This window comes from Pimephales promelas, chromosome 7, assembly GCF_988280905.1.
Source record: "Pimephales promelas chromosome 7, fPimPro1.hap1.1, whole genome shotgun sequence".
Lineage (NCBI taxonomy): Eukaryota > Metazoa > Chordata > Actinopteri > Cypriniformes > Leuciscidae > Pimephales > Pimephales promelas.
The window spans coordinates 5,994,395-6,014,281 of NC_142775.1; the positions used below are offsets into that span (position 1 = coordinate 5,994,395).

Sequence of the window (19,887 nt, forward strand, 5' to 3'; positions counted from 1 at the left end):
AGTAGACCAATCACAACAGACTCATCTGACCAATCAGAGTGGAGTAGATCAATCACAACAGACTGGGCCATCTGACCAATCAGAGGAGAGTTGATCAATCACAACAGACTCATCTGACCAATCAGAGCGGAGTTGATCAATCACAACAGACTCATCTGACCAATCAGAGCGGAGTTGATCAATCACAACAGACTGAGTCATCTGACCAATCAGAGCAGAGTAGACAAATCACAACAGACTCACCTGACCAATCAGAGTGGAGTAGACTCTTTGGGAGGAGTGGTTTAGAGAGACCGAATCCTTTGTCAAACAGTTTCAAACAAGCTGATGCTGCAGAGAATATTATGAGAAAATTCAATTGTTTTTTTGTTTTTTACCTTGGATGCATGAAAGGAGACTGCAAAATAAAATGATGAATGTTTAAAATAGCATAATAGGGGCACTTTATGTAGGTCTAACTTACAATTAGTGAGTGTTCCAATTAAAAACAATGAAATGTATATAAAAATAAATTATGGAAAAATAATTATTTTGGCTTGCCGTCTTTTTTTGCTTGCCTCTTTTAAGTAAGTACACCGTGATGATATTTTTCTTTGGTTGTGCAGCATTCAGTCCCAGCACACATCAGGATCTAGCTGAAGCCTTCCATGACAACCCAGCAGACCACATTAAAATAATGGCTATAAAAACAGTTAATCTTTAGTAATTCCTGGGATAAATCACATAATCCTATCAGTTCTTTGTACATATTTGCCAGAGACAAAACAAGCACCAGTAAGAAATTTTGACAGCGTTAGCAACAGTAACTAACGGGGCATGGCAAGCGGATGTGCCAATCCCACACAACAGAAAACAAATGTATTATTATGATCTTCTTTGTGGGAGTAAAGTACTACCGTCAACATCTATAAACCTGGCTCTCCCTAATGAACGATAGTGTTTACTAGCTTTGTGTTCACTTACTGAATAGCCAATCACAACAGAAATATTTACATATATAAGTCTTAAAGGTACAGTAGCAAAAGCAGCCATTTATTCAAAGTCAAGGTCAGTGCACTGCACTAAATTCTTGTCCGAAATTTTCCTCACGTTATAAAATAACTACGACCTCATGTTGTGTCAACTTTCGTCTGTCATAAAAATTCGGATTGGGTTCGATTTTTCTCCATTCTTTGCTTCTGTAGCAAGCATTTTGAGAGGTGTTTTGACAATTCAGAGCCCCAAAATGACGAATACAAAAAAAAAAGTTGATTTAGAACCTGACCCTTTATTATGGAAGCTTGTTTCCGCCACAGTTATGTCATAATGATCTCACAATTATGACTTTTTTTCTCACAATTGCGACTTTACATCTCGCAATTCTGACTTTATTTCTCAGAATTGAGATATAAAGTCAGAACTGCATGATATAAAGTCGCAATTGGAATTGCGAGTTATAGACGCAATTGCATGATATAAAGTTGCAATTGCGTGTTATAAAAGTCATTTGAGATATAAAGTCAGAATTACATGATATAATCTCACAACTGCATGTTATAAAGTCAGAATTGCGAGATATAAAGTCAGAATTACGTGATATTAAGTCGCAATTGCGTGTTGTAAAGTCAGAATTGCGAGATATAAACTATTCTGAGGGGAAAAAAGTTAGTTTCCTTAGAATTGGCCTGATAACTCGCAATTACGAGTTTATATCTCATAATTCTGAGAAAAGATGTCCGAAATTGGAGATAAAAACTCGCAATTATGTGTTATAAAGTCAGAATTGCGAGATGTAAACTTGTAATTGTGAGAAAAAAAGTCAAAATTGTGAGATAATGTCTCAATTCTGTCTTTTTTTTCTCGCAATTGCGACTTTATTTCTCAGAATTATGACTTTATATCTCGCAATTGTGAGATAAAAAGTCACAACTATTTTTTTACATTTTTTTTTTTGGGGGGAACAAGCTTCTATTCTTTTATAGATCATAATGACTTCAGGAGCTACAGAGACATCTAACAGAAGAGAGTGATCAAGGGAGTTATTCTACTGAACAAAGAGTCTCTCTCTCTCTGTCTGTGTCTCTTCCTCTACAGGACAGTCTCAGGTTACTGTGAGAGCCGGTTCAGTCCCGAATCCTCCCCTCTGGAAAACGGGACAGACTGTTTTTGGTGCACCCTGACACACTGGACCATGCGGTTGTCAGAAAACTTTTGCGTGCAATATGCAAACTATTCGTAAACCGCACTGGCAATGTATCCTAACTATGTGTGACAATCTGAGCTCTCTCTCTCTCCCATATTAATGAGTTTCTGTCCCAACCAGCTGCTACTGTGACAACAGTTTTGTCTGTCGCTTGGTTTCTATTTCTGCGGCAATGCGCTGAGCGGCCCCGCCTCCAGGGAAATGTGATTGGTTCAAAATCTTGTATGCTAAATAGAAAATGTGGCTGTGATTGTGGGGTCCTAAAAAATCCGCTTTGTTTTTTTTCCCTGCCCAAAATTTTAAATTTTTCTGGATTCTGTTTTAATAGTTAAAAAAAAAATTAGTAATTCACTGAAATCATGAAATGTATACAATTAAATATTTTAGGGACCTATGAATATTTGATCCCTTCCCCCTCAAATAAAGTTTTATTTTTCCCAATTTCTGTTTTATGCATTTTTTTTTTTTACTGGATTCTAATCAAATGGTTTAATTAAATTTCAATAATTTATAAAGCATGTCTAATCAAATGAATTTATAAAACTTTAACAGTTTAATTATTTATTTATTTAATAATAGGGCCCACTGAATTTAATTAAAACATTTTCAAAAATATACGTCTGTTTTCATTTTTCTGGATTTATGATGTACAATTTATTGTCAAAAAACTGTGGAAACCAAATGAAGACATAAAAAATGAATCATTTAATTCATCTTTTAAACATAATCAAATGAAAATTGAACAATTCTTTTTATTTTTGCCAAACAAAATGCCACACAACAGAGGTTTAAGAAAAATAATACTCCATACAAAATTTAGTTCATAATTGTAAGTACATTCTACTGTACATTAGTAATGTGTCACAATTTCTTCAAGTTAAACCAAAGTTTTATTTTGATGGTTTGTCATGAAGAGTTTGTGATATATAATAAGACAACAGTTCCATCAAATGAAACGGTGAAATGCTCATGTGGATTAACCTCATATTCCGCGATGTTATATTATTTTCCATTTTTATAACTGGATTACATTATTCCACTGAATGGTGTCTGGTTGTATGGCATTTTCATTTTCAGGGTTCACAAGAAAGTCACATCTGGTTAAGACACACTGTCAGGGCTCACAAGACGCTAGGGATGCAACGGTACACGGTAAAATCCCGGACCGTTCGGTCAGCCCTGCACGGGACAATCTAACCTCGTGTCCCGCGGGACTTCGGTTCTGCCAAGACTGCCATAGAGTTCGTGCTGATCCTTTTACCGTATTTTCCGCACTATAAAAGGCGCACTTAAAAGCCTTTAATCTTCTCAAAAGACGACAGTATTGTGCCTTATATTCGGGAGCGCCTTACTATATGGATCAATTAGTTAACAACGCTCCACATTATTAAATTCGCCCGCGAACTCGCGCCCGCTTTGTTTGTCACACGGCCAGTTCAACCACGTATAAATCAGGTAATGTGTGTGTGTCGATCACGAGCGCTCACTCTAACAGACACACGAACAGACCGGCGCTGCTCGCGCGTCATAGACGTTCATAAAGCGCTCCCCGTTCACACGGGTCATCTCATTCAAAACAACCCACTGTTGTTAGCGAGCCGCCGCACATTGAATACTCATATGAGTCAGGCTGCGAATGTAAGTTACGTGCCCGCCCCAGCGCGCTCACGCTTACTAAATAAACGCCTCACCTCGGCTCCACGTAGCCTACTCTCTACATTCCCAGCACAGATGCATAACGCAAACCCAGTCAAACGTTTGACTGCAGTATATTTTTGCACAAGAATCTCTCAAAAGTGGATGAGTAAATAACATTGTACTTTGTATCCTGAATGCAGTATTTTTTTTTTAATTATATTATTTTGCTCTGCTCTTTTTATTCAAACCACAAGCTAAGTTATGTTAAAGGTAAAAGTGCACTTTTTCTTTCACATTGATCACTTCATTTACCAGTTATCAAGGTTTGGATTTGGGATCCACTTGAATATTTTAAAGTTTCCTTGTTTACATTTTGTATTTCATAAGTGGTAGTTGAAGAGGTTCAGTACAGACTAGAGTGTTAATTTATTCCATACACATTGATGTTATTACTGTGACATTCTGTTTATGCTCATAAGAAAAATAAAACATATTTTTGGGATGAAATAGCAGTCTCTTTCTGCACAAAACATGTACCGAAACCGAACCGAGACCGTGGCCCAAAAACCGAGGTACGGACCGTACCGTGGGCTATCTGTACCGTTGCATCCCTACAAGACGCACATTAATAAATACTGTTTACCACAAAAAAAACAAAAAAAAAAAATTGTCCACACACTGCAATGAACTGTTAAGTAAACTTGTCAAATGTTAGAAGCATAGATTACACAGTTTACCTTCATCTTCACTGTGTCCAGATTAGAAACTTTAATATCAGCAGATAAATCACCTCCAAAAATACTTTCCTGAATCTGACAGACAACTAATATAATTTGTATATTTTTAAATGAAGTCATAAAAGATCCCTCCCAGCTGAGAACACATTTGAATGAGTGTGAGGGTTGTAAAAGATCATCCCCAAAAAAATAGCAGAACGTTTACAGCGGTCCGCAGACCATTGACCAGACCGTCTGCAGTCAGTGTGTGTTGATGTTGGCTCGAGAGCTTCACAGGGCCGTGTGAACTGCCAGAGTAATGTCTGATTGTTCAGTGTTTGTCTGTTAAAGGGACAGTTCACCCAAAAATGTAGATTCTGTCATCATTTACTCACCCTCACCTCGTTCCAAACCCATACGTTTCTTACATTAAAACTTTTTTGGGTCAAAACTAGGGTTATGAAACGATTAATCGCAAACTTGTGTGATTTTTTAGATAAAATATTTACAATATTTATTTATAAAACGGTTAGTTTCAATTGTGGATGCGATTAATCGTTTCCCAGCCCTAGGAAAAACAAGACAATAGTGTGCAATTTTTAACCTATTGTTTGTTATATTTATTTTCTTGGCCAATGTCGTTGTTCGGCCAAGAACTGAGCTTTCCATAAATCTCAAAGCTGCTCCATGTCCAAATTGTTAAATATTACCCATATTCAACGGTTAAAAACTCACTTTTCCCATAGCTGATAAGTATTGTATTTAAAGGGGAACGTCTGATAAATGATGTTTCATTATACCATGCAGTTTGGGGGACAAAAAAATACACTTAAATGGTCAAGTTGTGGCATATTAGTCTGTAATTAAAATTCTAAATTTAAATCAGTTTCAGAGAAATTTGGCAGGAGGGCTTTAGTTGATTTAAACAGCTTCTGAAGCCAAGAGTTCAAATATGCAGTGTTGTAACTACAAGTGTCAAGCCTCTTAGGAAAGTGTGTTTGCTCTCCCCATGCATTGTATTCACATCAATAAACCAAGATTTGCCGCACCTGGATTAAGTATTACAATTTCCTATTGTTATAGCATGTGAAGTAACTGATGATACATCAAACTTTAAAACATTTAAGAGCTCTCACACTTGAAATAGTCATTCTAAGCCCTCCCCAGGTAAATGGGATCCTGGGTTTCACACTGCTCATACTTTACCCGGAGTTAAAAATTAATCCTGGTTATTCATAATCTGACATATCCCTGGGTTACCGGCGTTATTATTTGCATATATTCCATCAGTCATTATGCACTATGTTCTATATCCAGTTGTTTTGATAGAGGGAGACATGATATATTTCTACTTTCAATCTTATTTATTTGTTCTTTAGTGATTATTCTTTAAATACAATAATTATTAGCAGTATGAAAAGTGACCCAGTTTTTGATTTCAACCAATAATTTGAACATAGTCACATTGGGATCCTCATATCTCTGGGATTTGACCATTTAGGGCCTTTAGAAGATTCAAAAAGAAGTTTATTAAGATTTTGAGATATCTTTAATACTGAGTTACAGGCATGCAAACTTTGAAAAATGAATATGGTACTAGGAATGTTCTATGCAATTGTTTTGATAAAGGGGAAAAAAAGATACATTTCTAGTTTCAGCATAATTTGTTTTTCAGACATTCGTCTTTATTAACCCTCTGGGCTTCTTCGGTCAAAAATGACCGAAAACTGTTACGTTTTGAAATGTTACATTTTTTTGCTTCATCGGAGGGGGATGAAACTTGGTGACTTTTGTTGTATTACCTATGTGAACACACACACACACAAAATAATCGGATATGGTTCGGATATGTTAAAGGGTCATTCAAAAAATAATCACACTTAGCTTCATCCCGGTCAAAAATGACCGACCATAGGAAATGAATTGGAAATACGAAAAACTCAGAGAAACTTTTGGTGGTACAAACTACAGACCAGCCACCGTGCAGAAAAAAAAGTGTTATTCTAAACGAAGAAGCCCTTAAAAGAACAAAAATATCAGGTAAATGCAAAGTGACCCACGTTTGGTTTTTGACCCATGAAAATTAATACATTTTAGCAATTTACTCATGGAGCCACATTGAAATCCTTCTGGAATCTTACTTGAAATGAACCATCAGGGCCTTAAAATTAAGACATTAAAAGAAAAATTTGTGAAGATCCAAAATCTAGAAGGATATTAAGATATATTTAACAGGCATACAAACTAAAAACCAAAAAAAAAGTGCTTTTCACATTTTTGCCCTGTCACCGTTGGCATTCAATGCAACATAATATGGCTAAAATCATCTGATACACCTCCTAATCTGTGTAAAAATAAAACAATGATGCTGCCTTTCTAAAGTCAATTTTGATCCCCTCCTAAGGTCAGGTGAAAATTGTCATTTTGACTCCTACAAAATAGTGGAGTACTCCTTAAATATTCATCCACGTCATGACATTTAATATTTTGGCTTTCTTCTTCATTAATATTTGTCTTTCACCAGAAAAGAAAGTCAACATGTTTAGCCAGGGACCTCTGGTTCAGTTGACACGGAATGACCCAGTAAATACACACAAATGTGTTAAAATTTCACATGATTTTGGCATGATTTGGAGTGTTTTTGGCAATACCTTGCTTTTTGCAAATAGTTTTTTAATACTAATCATTTAAATTTTCAAAAATCTCCAAAATTAATAACGGATTTGTAAAATGATGCATCCAGGATGCATCCAAGTTTAATCATGCATCTATGATTTATTGATTGTATGCATGTATATATCTATGTATAATATAGGCCGCCTATATATAAACATACACACTCACAGTATATCACTTAAAGCTACAATATGTAGCTTTTTTGGCCACAAGAGGGCACAGTTTCCAACAATAACAAAGGTTTATGACGCAGTGACGAGCTGAATGATGGGACTCGCTGTCAAGCAGATGGATCTAATAATGTTTATGGATTAGTGAAAACACTCATGTTTTTTTAACATTACAGTGGTATGAAGCAGGTCGCGATTGCTAATAAGAGACATATATCACACGCGAGTCCCGGGGACAGTGTTTCCCCTACAATGTATTCAGCAGCGGCGCAGCGCCGCCGCTGGATTTTCAGCGCGGCCGCAAAATCTTTTCATGATCAGCAATATCATGACATTCACTTCATTCACTTATACACCTAAAAACACAGACATGGCGACCGGCAGCGCTGCTAATGTGGCTCTGAATCCACTTGTTGACAAGAACGGAGGAAAGAGCCATATATGGAAATATTTTCGATTAGGCTAATGTCACGTTGCCATAAGGGGCCGTTCGTTAATTTAAATAAGCCATACGCGCTCCACTCAGAATAGAAATGACGCGGTGGCGGCGCGCTCGTTTATCCAATCGCGCCTCTGTTCAAGGTTGCATAGCAACGAGAGACTCCACGGGACAGCGAGCACTTGTGGAAAGGAGAAAGCGGTACGAACTTTTTCCATGAGCCGGACGAGGAAGTATCACCTACTGCTCATAGTCCTGATCTCTCTTCCGGCTTAATAATACCAGTCACAGCGCGAAATAAACATGAATGAGCATCTGAAAGTGTGTTAAAGATAGAGTACAACTTATCCAAATCCGTATCATGTCACATTGATTCGCTCAATCAGCGTTTCAACCGTAGAAAGACGTCAGTTAAACAGCTTGTAATCAATGTCATGTATCGTCATATTTACCTCAGAAAACCCACATCAACTCGTTAGTCAGCTAGAAAAATAACTCTAGAGAGGAGTATATTGCTAAATATATACACCATATTACATATGCATTATAATCTTAATGTTCTTCAATATTTAATGCATATTTGAATAAATCTGGCAAGTTTTTATGACAGTCACCATTTAAATGTTTATATAATCTTCTTATTATAAAAATAAATAAAAGTGTAATTTAAGTGTTTGTATAGCTACAAAACAGTTCATTATTACCTTCATATTAGGCTAATGAATCCTAGCAGGCTACTACAACTAGACTCCCATAGTTTACAGCATTAGTTAAGAGATTTGATTTCCTTGAGAAAATTAGCCATTTATTGTAACTGATATCCAAAATAATTAATATTGAATCGAAACGGAATCGAAATCGAATCGAATTGCAAGCTTATGAATCGAAATCGAATCGAATTGTGAAATTTGTGTCAATACCCAGCCCTACATTCTAATATGATGATATCTGCTCTTTTTTTAAAGTTTCTTTTATTATTAAAAAATAACATCATGTAATAGTATTTCACAATATTAGGCTACTGTTTTTTCTGTATTTTTGATTAAATAAATGCAGGCTAGATGAGCATAAGGCTTCTTGCAAAAACATAAAATTCTTGCAAAAACATAAAATAGTATCACTGTCACTCACACACATCTGAAAAACCCAGAAAAATTAAGTGCTCACAGATTGGGTGTGGCCTTTGCCATTAAGAAAAAATGTTCAATAAATTGTAAATAATCTTTTTCTGGGTTGTGACGTTTCATTTTTCCCCTATCAATTTCTACATTTTAGTTTGAGTTTTAAAACTTACAGGTTATTTTTTATAGTATAACGACCTCTTAACTGTCAAAATATCATTAAAGCTACATTATGTATTTTTCTCCGCCGCTAGGGGTCGCTAACCTCTTACAATAACAAAGGCGTAGGTTTAGGACACAGTGAATACGCGTAATGATGGAACTTGTCATGCAGATGGATCTAATGTGTATGGAAAATGTATTTACATTTTTCAAACTCATGGTTGAAGGGGTTATTTAAAAAAAAATTCTCCCGGAGGTGCAATTCCCCAAACCGCACACCGCCCCGCCCACAGCCCCACCCCGCCCCGCCCACCGCGGCTTGGTAACAACCTCCGGCACCTAACAGCACCGCTGCTGAAAAAAATTCTAGGGGAAACACTGCGGGGATATAAAGGAATGAGGAAATTTCATCCTATTGAACTACACGCAAGCGCTGGATTACTCACAGGTCAGTTTATTAGATGAATTAAACTTGTGAGGGAAACGCAGCACTGTTCCACTTGGTATAACGTTACACCATCACACTAAACGGCATTTAAATGTGTGTTGAAAGTTATAATGTTATTCTACGTGTTAGTTCGTTTGCTATACGAAACTAGCAGCTAGATCAACATAAGAATAACATACTGACCATATTCGAACATTTCATCATGTCAAGCTAACGTTATATAACATTGATTTGTTTCATGTACATTTGCTCACCTGTCTAATAAAGCTGTAAAGTCGTGACTCGTGAAGTTCTGTCAAGTCCAAGTTAGTCTCGGACGCTAGCTCTCGGCATCTCAAAAACATCACGCTGATATTGATCCTCATTTTAATTTTCCTTGTTTGTCCCAAAGTCTGCTTGCCATGGTCTATGTTTGAACGAAGCAAGAACTGGGTGCAGCTAAACGTTACGCACTACGCAGTTGTCCACGTCTGACGCCATGGTTACATCACGGCTATGGCAGTACGAGCGAAAACCGAGGATAGCTCGGATGTTGCGTCATTGACAGGCGACATTTTTTTCCGGGACGTGCACTTATTTACAATTGGAATTTCTCTGAAATAAAAGAACTTTGGAGAATTCTGGGATATTGTAAGACAACTGCAGGAAATACATCACACTGTGCAAGTGATTTTTGGATATTTTATTACAAAATTCGTACATATTGGACCTTTAACTGTCTTATATTTGATCCATGCATTTGCTCTTAAAGTGACATCAGCCTAATACACTTGCTGCTGTCTACATTAATATTAATCAAACAACAAAAGACAAAGAGAAAATCACTTTTGTAGCTTTAACAGCGATTAATTATATTTCATTTACACAGTGAAGACCATGCAGTGGTATTTTACATTTAATTATTCAATAGCCATGTTTCCATCCACACGTTTTTATTTGAATTAAGTGATATCGAATGAAGAATGCCTTATGGAAACAGTAAAATTCGATTAAATTTCATGAATATCAATATGCGGCTTTCAATATGCGGCTAATGCGATAAAAGCTGATGGAAACGTTATTTGCCGAATAAATAATGAATAGCGATTAAGTTTTAGGCCCTTTTATGGTTGCAACACGCCAGAAGACGAGTTCATTTCCGGACTATTTTCTTTAGCAGAAGCAACACTCGTTTTTAAATCAATAAACTCGTTTTTAAGTCAATATGTTGTCAAATTATTGATTTATTTATTTATTTGGTTGATTTATATGTAATAAGCAGGATAATGTATAGTGAGGCTGTTATAGCGAATACAACCCCTTCAGGCTAACAACCGCCTCGCATACATTTTCCCTTACATATGTCGCTATCAGTTGGCACATAAGCATTATTAGGCTACAACTTGTGAAATATTGATTTGTTGGTAGATGGCGCGATCCGTTTTGTCTAACAAAACTTTGTTCGCAAAAGTTTGCTTGAATGTTGTTCGATTCAGTGCGAAAACTAATAGAAACACCTTAAAATGTCTCAAATCAATTCGATATAACAATTTGATCGCAAAACAGCATGTGACGTCATTACGTACAGGTTTTTATTCGCTTTAAAGCCGTTGGATGGAAACACACTTTCACCAGCTTTATCCGCATGAGTTTTTTAACCGAACTTCAGATAATTCGATTGACAAGTGGATGGAAACATGGCTATTGTCTGTACCTGAATACAGTTAGATTTACCTGAAAAACAAAGCACTGTTTATTTCATTTGTATATTGTCTATGCTTGTCATTTGTTTATTTTTTTTCAATGCAGATTCACTCCCTAACAAAATCACCCCATCATTCAAGTGTAGACAGATTAATTAATCTGAAGAAATGGTTTTCATATTGCAGAAAAACTAAATATCGCAATATTAGTATACTACTGCGACAGACCTGACATTTTTTCATGTGCCAACGGACACTTAAGTGTTCTACAGCAATAGGACTCCCAAAACAAATCTACAATTAATTTACAATTGATTTATATTCTATTTAATGACAGTTATTACAATCATTGTTACAACAGAAAGGTAAACTACAGCCAGAGGATAAAATCTTTCACTCTGCTTTTCACTTTTCTGCCTCAAATATACTAGAGATGCAGACTCACAATTTTACACAATTCACCAAACCGGTTCATAAAAAGACTTAAAGAAGTCTGACCAGCCATGTAGTAAACATCTGAATCCCTATGAACCCCATCAACAGCAACACTGCAGCTCAACATGTTAAAACCAATATGAAACACAACAATGGTGGAAAAATACCTCCCTCAAGCCAGGACAAGACCTGTTTACACAGTTACACACCTTCATTTCACAATCACAGAGAAATAAGAGATGGATGAGTGTGAGACGTGGGTCCTAGAAAGGTTTATAGACCTAAGCCTGGGTAGATCCTGATTCCCATATTAAATTGTATGCGGATGAAAAGAGGCTATGAAATTAAGACTTTACAATGGCAATGTAACATTTGGACCAATATGCAAGAAACCACCTAAAATACCCTACCAACCACAAAGCAACATGCTAAGACGTTCTGAGTGGTTTTACCATGTCGATTAATCAAAATCTTAAAAAAACTGCAACGTTCCTAAACCACCGAAAGCATGATTTTCCGCCAGTCGTGTGCAATCTGAATATAAAGCGCCTAAATCCAGCGGAAGAACAGAACAGAGTGGGTTTACAGTTGAAAGCACATGGAAGAAAGCACAGAAAAAGGGATGGTGAATTCAGGGCAGGATTAGGACTTGGCCAAAGAAAAATCAACATTCGTGGGTTGGGGATATTTTGGATACAGGAGAGATGATGCATCACGGAGCCAATAAATTTGCAAGACCTGTCAAACTAGCATTGCGGCTAAACAGAGTAGTGCTCATTTACACAGAATGCGATTTCGTTAAAAACATGAGACGAGGGTCTAGAGATGCGCTTAAGTTGTTCTTCTTTAACCTTGTTTCCGCCAACCCTGGCCTGAACAGCATGTCAATGCGCGAGATGCTACAAAAGACGCAAGCGCAACTGTTAAATACGTCCGTCTAGCACGTGTTTACATGGAAAAAAAATGGGACATTCCAAACCAGGTAAACAAAAACCATTAATGCAGGCATTTGCGAACTGCTGAGTTCAAAATGGCATAAAGAAATAACCATTGCCGTCACGTATCATTAAAGGGTTAGTTCACCCAAAAAAAAAAATTATATGCGTTTATAATAACGTAATATTGACGGAACGCAAAAGACGGAACTTTGAAGCGCGGAAGTGCAGTGGCCCGACCGTCTGTGGCGTGCACATAACGCGATGGCTGAGCGCGAAAACCAAACACCTTCCTCGTAAAAATCTGACGTGTGGAAATATTTTGGCTTCTGAAGTTGAAGGGGAAAAGAAGCTGGACAAGAGCCACACTATTAGTAAGCTTTGTAGAATAAAATATTTCGGAAACACGACAAATATGAGAAGCCATGACACGTTTCCACCCAGAGGAGGAAAAACACTCGGCTGTACCGGACGTTATTATATCATTAATTTACTACAACTTTGCTGCTAGTTCAGGCACACATTTATTTTCCTGTTGGTTCTTTGCAATGTTAATACAATATTTTGTACGTTAATTCTTTATGGGTCATTACTTTGTGCTTTTAAAGAAAAGTATTTATAGTCACACACAAAAAAAAGTTGCCGATAATGAAGAATTGCTTTAGCATCGAATCGCAGCCCCTCTGAATCGCAATCGAAACGAATCGTGACGTACACGTACCTAGAGATTCCTACCCCCTTCGGTCATCTTTAAAATACAAATTAAGATGTTTTAGAAGGAATCCGAGAAAGGCAGTAAAGACATCGTTGAAATAGTGCATGTGACTTCAGTGGTTCAACCTAGCACACACGCATGTGTTGTGGTGCTCACATGTCTAGCGTCGTCCAATAGTAAGCCTATGTTCTGACGTAGAACCCGGACGTGTTCCTTATACAGTTTATTCACTGTTTATTGAAAAGTAAAGTGGTTATTTTTATGAGGGGTTCGCACGAAAAGTGTTTTCTTCGCTTTATAACATTAAGGTTGAACCACTGGAGTCACATGGATTGTTTTAACAATGTCTTTACTACGTTTCTGGGCCTCCAAAGTTGCAATTACGTTGGTGCCTATGGATCTACGGATTTCCTCTCGGATTTCAATAAAAATAACTTAATTTGTGTACGTCAGTTTCACTCTTCACGCGCGAATTAACACAAAATGGTCTAGTTTGACGCTTGACCACTTTGTGTTAATTTGCGCGTCAAGAGTGACACTGACGCGCGTAAAAACAAAAGTTTGAAGCGAAATTTATGGGCATCAGAATCGAAATCCGTTGGCGGCGATTTTTTTATGTCGACCGAGTATTCATCGAGAGAGTCACCGCTCTGTATTTGCTTTGGAGAGCTAGAACAGCGGCGTGGGGATCATCGTCGTCATATTTGTGTCCACCGGATCCTTCGGAGGCGAACCGTTTTGCGAGTTTCACCATTTGCTCGCTCCAGGAGCTGCGCTGGATGACGGCCGCTGTCAGCGTTACTTCCGCCTATCCCGCGCCCAGTTTGATGACATGTTGTCCCGCATCGGAGCGAGGTTCGCCCTCATCCATCTAATCTGTCATTTATTTTTGTTTTGATGCTAAATAGAGCCAGCCTCCAGTTATTAACCTGTCCTGTGATTTTTTTCTCTCTCACGTCCAGACACGAACGTATGCAAATGTATGTTGATTGTCTTTACATCATAATAATATTTCATCTAATCTAGATATGTAATAATAAATAACATTCAATACAAAATGAACATGTCTCGTATATTGAAATAAAGTTGAGTAATAAAATATTTGCTTTGTTGTGCATTAGAACCACACGCATTTAGTCATAATACAAAATAATGTATTGAAGCATCCAGATCCTTCAACACGTGAGCAAGCAGCAGGCTCCTGATTGGTTAACTTAACATGGCGCGAATTTGACACCAAAGTTCAGATTTTCAACTCGGGCGGCAGACCAGAATTCACGTCAAACGCGTGAATGCACAAATAGCACTAACTAAATCATTCACACTTAAAGCGGCAGACACTCAATTCGTGCCATTCGCGCCATTCATTCACGCAAAATTGACACACAAATGAGGCGTATTTGCGTCTACCACGCCGCACTCTACGCCTTATTCGCGCCGCAGGTATTTTTTATGCAGGTAACGTGTCTTTGCATTGACTTAACATTGAAATTATTTGCGCCTGACGCATTATTCGAGTCCGGTGTGAACGCACAATTACGGGTTTCGAACAACATGAGGGTGAGTAATTAATGACAGAAATTTAATTTTTGGGTGAACTATCCTTTTAATGTAAAGATTTTCTCCGACCAAGGGAATTTGGGCTTCTTGCCACTGACACCGTTGGCTTGCTTGATTGGGGACAGTTATTAATTATATTTATTTTCCACTTGATTAATCATTGTAGACTTTTAGACTTACCTAAAAAACAAAGCAATGTTTATTTCCTTAGTTCTTTTACGCTTGCATTTTTTCAGTGCAGATACACTCCCCAATCATTCTAGAATGATTAATTATTTGCCAAAATATCTTTTCAAGTCATCACATTGCAATAGATATTGTAGAAAAACAAAATATGTCAGTTTTTCCAATGAAGCCCTAGTAAAAACCACTCAGAACACCTTAGCAATTATGTATCAATCTAGAAAACCCTTGCGACTGCATAACGATATGTTGAACCAATCAGGACATCTTAGCAACCACATAGCCCTAACGACTGCATAGCAACATTGTTCAATTTTGCACAAGAATGCAACACCAGTTTCTGTTTTCGATGTAAAATTCTGATTAATGTCCAGTTAAAGATCTCCAAACAGACAGATGAATGAAGATTGCACAGAAGTACATGTGTATCATGTCACACCTGATTTGAGCGTGCGAGTTTACAGTAGCTTTACTAGAATAGAGGGAGAATAGGGGTGCTGGAACGCCCCGGGAACAGGCGAATACTGGGGTTTTGTCAAATTGCTGACACTATGACAGTGCTCGGTTTAATTTTTTTTACATTTTCTAACAGCCCAGTGGAAATAGAAAACACATTGTGTTGTTGATCATTACCAGCAAAGGTGTGAAAGACATTCCAGAGCTCAGGAATGCATTACATGGAAACGATGAACTTAAAATAGATTAATAGACATTAAAGGAGTAGTTCGCTTTAAAAAAAAAAAACTTTTGCTGATTATTTACTCACTCCCATTGTCATCCTTTCTTCAGTTGGAAAAGAAATTAAGGTTTTTGATGAAACTAATATAATGGAAAAAATATAATATAATTTCTCTATATAATGCACTTCAATGGGAACCAAACGGTTCAAGGTACAAAAGACAGTTTCAATGCAAACTGCAAACTCTTCAAAGGGCTTTAAATGATTCCAGACGATGAATAAGGGTCTTATCTAGCGAAACGATCACTCATTTAATAAATAAATAACAAAGTTTAAGTTTTATAAGCACGAATGCTCGCCTTGCTCTGTTCTGTGATGCGCGTTCGTGACTCTCCTGTTCGAACTCCATCTTTTCCAGAGTCAACTTGTTCATTTCGTTCGTTGAATGAACCAAATGACACGAAAAAAGATTCGTTCATTTTGATAAACGAGTTCGAACATGAGAGTCACGAACGCGCATCACAGAACAGAGCGAGGCGACCATTTGAGCTCATAAAACTTAAACTTTGTTATTTTATTTTTTTAAATGAGCGATCTTTTCGCTTGATTAGACCCTTATTCATCGTCTGGAATGAAGCCCTTTGAACAAGTTTGCAGTTTGTACTGAAAGATTCTTTTGGACCTTGAACCGTTTGGTTCCCATTGAAGTCCATTATATAGAGAAAAATCCTGGAATTTTTTCATCAAAAACCTTAATTTCTTTTCGACTGAAGAAAGAAATACATGGACATCTTGGATGACATGGGTTCAATTAATGTAGTTATGACATGAACTACTCTTTTACGCGTCTGAAGGCCTGAACAGACAAAAAGAGCAGCGTGGCAAAGTAGATCAGGACCATATGACCCTGGCAGGCTGCCATAGGACAGGAGTGGTGTCAGATCATTGGGTTTCAGGGACAAAATCAGATCTGAGAAGTGTTTGTGCATGCAGAAATATGATAAATAAACATGTCCAGGTCCTATTTAAGCCCAAAAACAAACAAAAAATTATACAAGAAATGCGTGTCATTTAGAAAATGTGGATCAACATCTTGGTAACCAAAAAGTTTTGGTCACCATTGACTTCCATTGTATATACATTTTTCAAAATATCTTCTTAAAGTCATACAGGTTTGGAACGACATGAGGGCGAGTAAAAGATGAGAGAGTTTTCATTATTAAGTGAAATATCCCTTTAAATTCTCGTTATTAAATAGTCCCATCTCTGCTTTTGTCTTTAATTTGATTCTATTTACGTTTTAGGCTCCGATATGACCCAGACATGTTCTTCACCCATGAGGAATTTTTGAAAGGAATGCTGTTCTAATGAGCTTTGCTTTGCTATGCCAACATAGTTGTCTATATACCATCCGCGTTTCAGGTCTCTGTCCCTCATTGGGCCACAATGTCAACAATATTTCTAAAAATACTTCCCTTTTTCAACCCCCAAACAAATGTTCTGCAATGAGCCCTTCTGTTGCCCAACTGTTGGCAGACCTTTGACCCCAGACTTACAGAGAGGAGCTTTCCTGCTCTCCCAAAACTTCACAATCATGTTTCTGACTGCTCACACAAACATTAATTGAGTGTTTTCCTTAAAGAAGTAGTTCACTTTTAAAAAACACTTTTACTGATAATTTACTCACCCCCGTGTCATCCAACATGTCCATGTCTTTCTTTCTTCAATCGAAAAGAAATTAAGGTTTTTGATGAAAACATTCCAGGATTTTTTGCATATAATGGACTTCAATGGGAACCAAACGGTTCAAGGTCCAAATGAGAGTTTCAGTGCAGCTTCAAAGGGCTTTAAACGACACCAGACGATGAATAAGGGTCTTATCTAGCAAAACGATCGGTCATTTAAAAAATAAATAAAAAAGTTTAAGTTTTATAAGCACAAATGCTCGCCTTGCTCTGTTCTGTGATGAGCGTTCGTGACTCTCCTGTTCGAACTCGTTTATCAAAATGAACAAATCTTTTTTCGAGTCGTGACTCGAAGGGTCCTAGATAAGACCCTTATTCATCATGTGGTGTCATTTAAAGCCCTTCGAAGCTGCTCTGAAACTCTCATTTGGACCTTGAACAGTTTGGTTCCCATTGAAGTCCATTATATGCAAAAAATCCTGGAATGTTTTCATCAAAAACCTTAATTTTTTTTCGACTGAAGAAAGAAAGACGTGGACATCTTGGATGACATGGGGGTGAGTAAATTATCAGCAAAAGTTTTTTTTTAAAAACTACTCCTTTAAAATCACAAATCGCAAACCCAGCTACTGTTATGTCAGCAAGATACCGCTTACCCGTATCGGCTCGGTGGAGAATCTGATTTTCCTTCTTGGAGACGGTTCCTCATCCTCAGACAAACCGGGAGCATCATCATACTCCCGATAGACCTCATCTTCATCCTCATCCTGCTGGTCCTGAACCGATTCCCCTTCCTTATCATCCAAAAACGCAGCATTCTCAAAACTATAAAACACCGGAGAAGATTTCCCACATTCGTCCGGATCTTCCTGCTCGCTCTCCTCGTCGTCATCTTCATGACAGCTATTCCTCTTTTGTATGATCTCCTCCTCCTCCTCCTCTTCTTCTTCTCGATTCGGTTCCTCATTCTCCAGCTCTGATGATACACATACATCCTTCTCCAGCCGTTTGTCCTCAGCATGGTTTTGAGGTGATGACACCTTCAGATCTGCTTTTGGAGACTCCCTTTGTAGCTTCACCTCTGACATGGCATCCTCCAAAAAGTCTTCGTCGTTCTCCTCGCTTTCTGAAGACTCGTTCTGGACCACTACCAGCTCGGCCCGCACCACTCCCGCACCAGTCGGGTCCAGGCATTGTGTGGCGGTCGGCTCACGAGACGGACTGGGAATTATGTGGTTCTCACTTTTTGGTTCCTCAGGACTCCAAGGCCGTTTACAGAGGCCTGAGTCACTTCCAGAAGACAGAGATCGTTTAAATGGGCCATGAGCCGTGGGCGAAAGAGGCTCGCCGGTGCTCCTGCCGGTCGGTTTGTATGAAACCGGGCTGATGGACTTGAACGGAGGGCTACCGGCTACTGGTTCTGTTTTAAGCGGGAATGATTTGGGTGATGCGTCAGGGTTTGGGGATGTGGGTTCGTGTACTTGATCAGTAACTGTGGAAGTGGGTTTCTGGGATCTCCCTCGTAGCGACTGCTCAGAGGCGCTGCTCAGTTTCTCTGGGCTTTTAGCGGAAACTTCATTATCACCGTCCACAATGAAGTTCTCCAACCGCCTGGAAATAGGTCCCGCATTCAGCGATAGCCTATTGACTTGTTTCGAGTCCTCGACGTCCTTCTTTTCCTCTGCGGCGCTACTCCCAGGTGACGTCGGGCTTTTGCTGACGCTATTGTTGCTGTTGTTTTCAGAAGATCCGAAGGACCTCCGGGTGACTGAGGTCCTTCTCTCCGCGACGGGCTGCTCTTTTATCCCTCTTTCAAAGAGCTTCCTGGTCACTGAAAATTTCTGCGCCAGTGCGACTTTATCTATCTCGCCTTCTTCTCCCTTTGGAGTTCTGTCTGTGTTTTGCGGCTCTTGGTTGTTGGCAGTGCTGAGGGAGGTTTTGCTGGTGCTGACTGGGAGCTTGGACACTGGGGACACGGGAGATGATGCATCTGCTTTATTCTCCTGACTCTCAAGCGATTGCTGGCCATCCATTTGCAAGAAAATGTTCTTGATTTTGTTTATCCGGTTGCCAAACGGCCTCCCCCTGGTGTCCTCTCGGGGGTCGCTGGCTCCATTAGCATAAGATTTGGCCTCGCTGTCGGATTTGGTCCCATCAAAAGTGCACTTAATGGCGTGGAAGTCCGACTTGTAAGCATTTCTATGCGGGGACGCGCTCCGCAGGGTGCGTTCACCCTTGATCATTTTCAATGACTTTAAAAACCTACTTTAAAACTGTATTTTTAGGTCCGTGGTCCTGTAATCCTCAATTGGAGAGTGGAAATTAGCCCTTCACAGTCACTCTGATACATTGTCTCGAATCCCCGCGCACATCTGAAAAGAAAAGAAACAATAACAATCAAAAGATTTAGCATTTTAACGCGATTTGAAAGCACGCGCACGTTAAACGTGTGTTATTTAGG

General features: G+C 38.4%; 1 protein-coding gene across 3 annotated transcripts in view; it reads right to left on the reverse strand.

Annotated features, from left to right (window-relative positions):
* Positions 1–19,887, reverse strand: part of ppp1r9ala (protein phosphatase 1 regulatory subunit 9A-like A) — an 80,855-nt gene that overhangs the window by 60,426 nt on the left and 542 nt on the right. For 2 of the 3 annotated variants that reach the window (XM_039647187.2, XM_039647186.2), the window contains exon 2: positions 18,083–19,798. In XM_039647187.2, the coding sequence (XP_039503121.2) occupies positions 18,083–19,669 (1,587 nt within the window). In that variant the 5' untranslated portion in view covers positions 19,670–19,798. The remainder of the gene's footprint in view (positions 1–18,082; positions 19,799–19,887) is intronic. The other variant, XM_089132990.1, reaches the window with a different exon arrangement.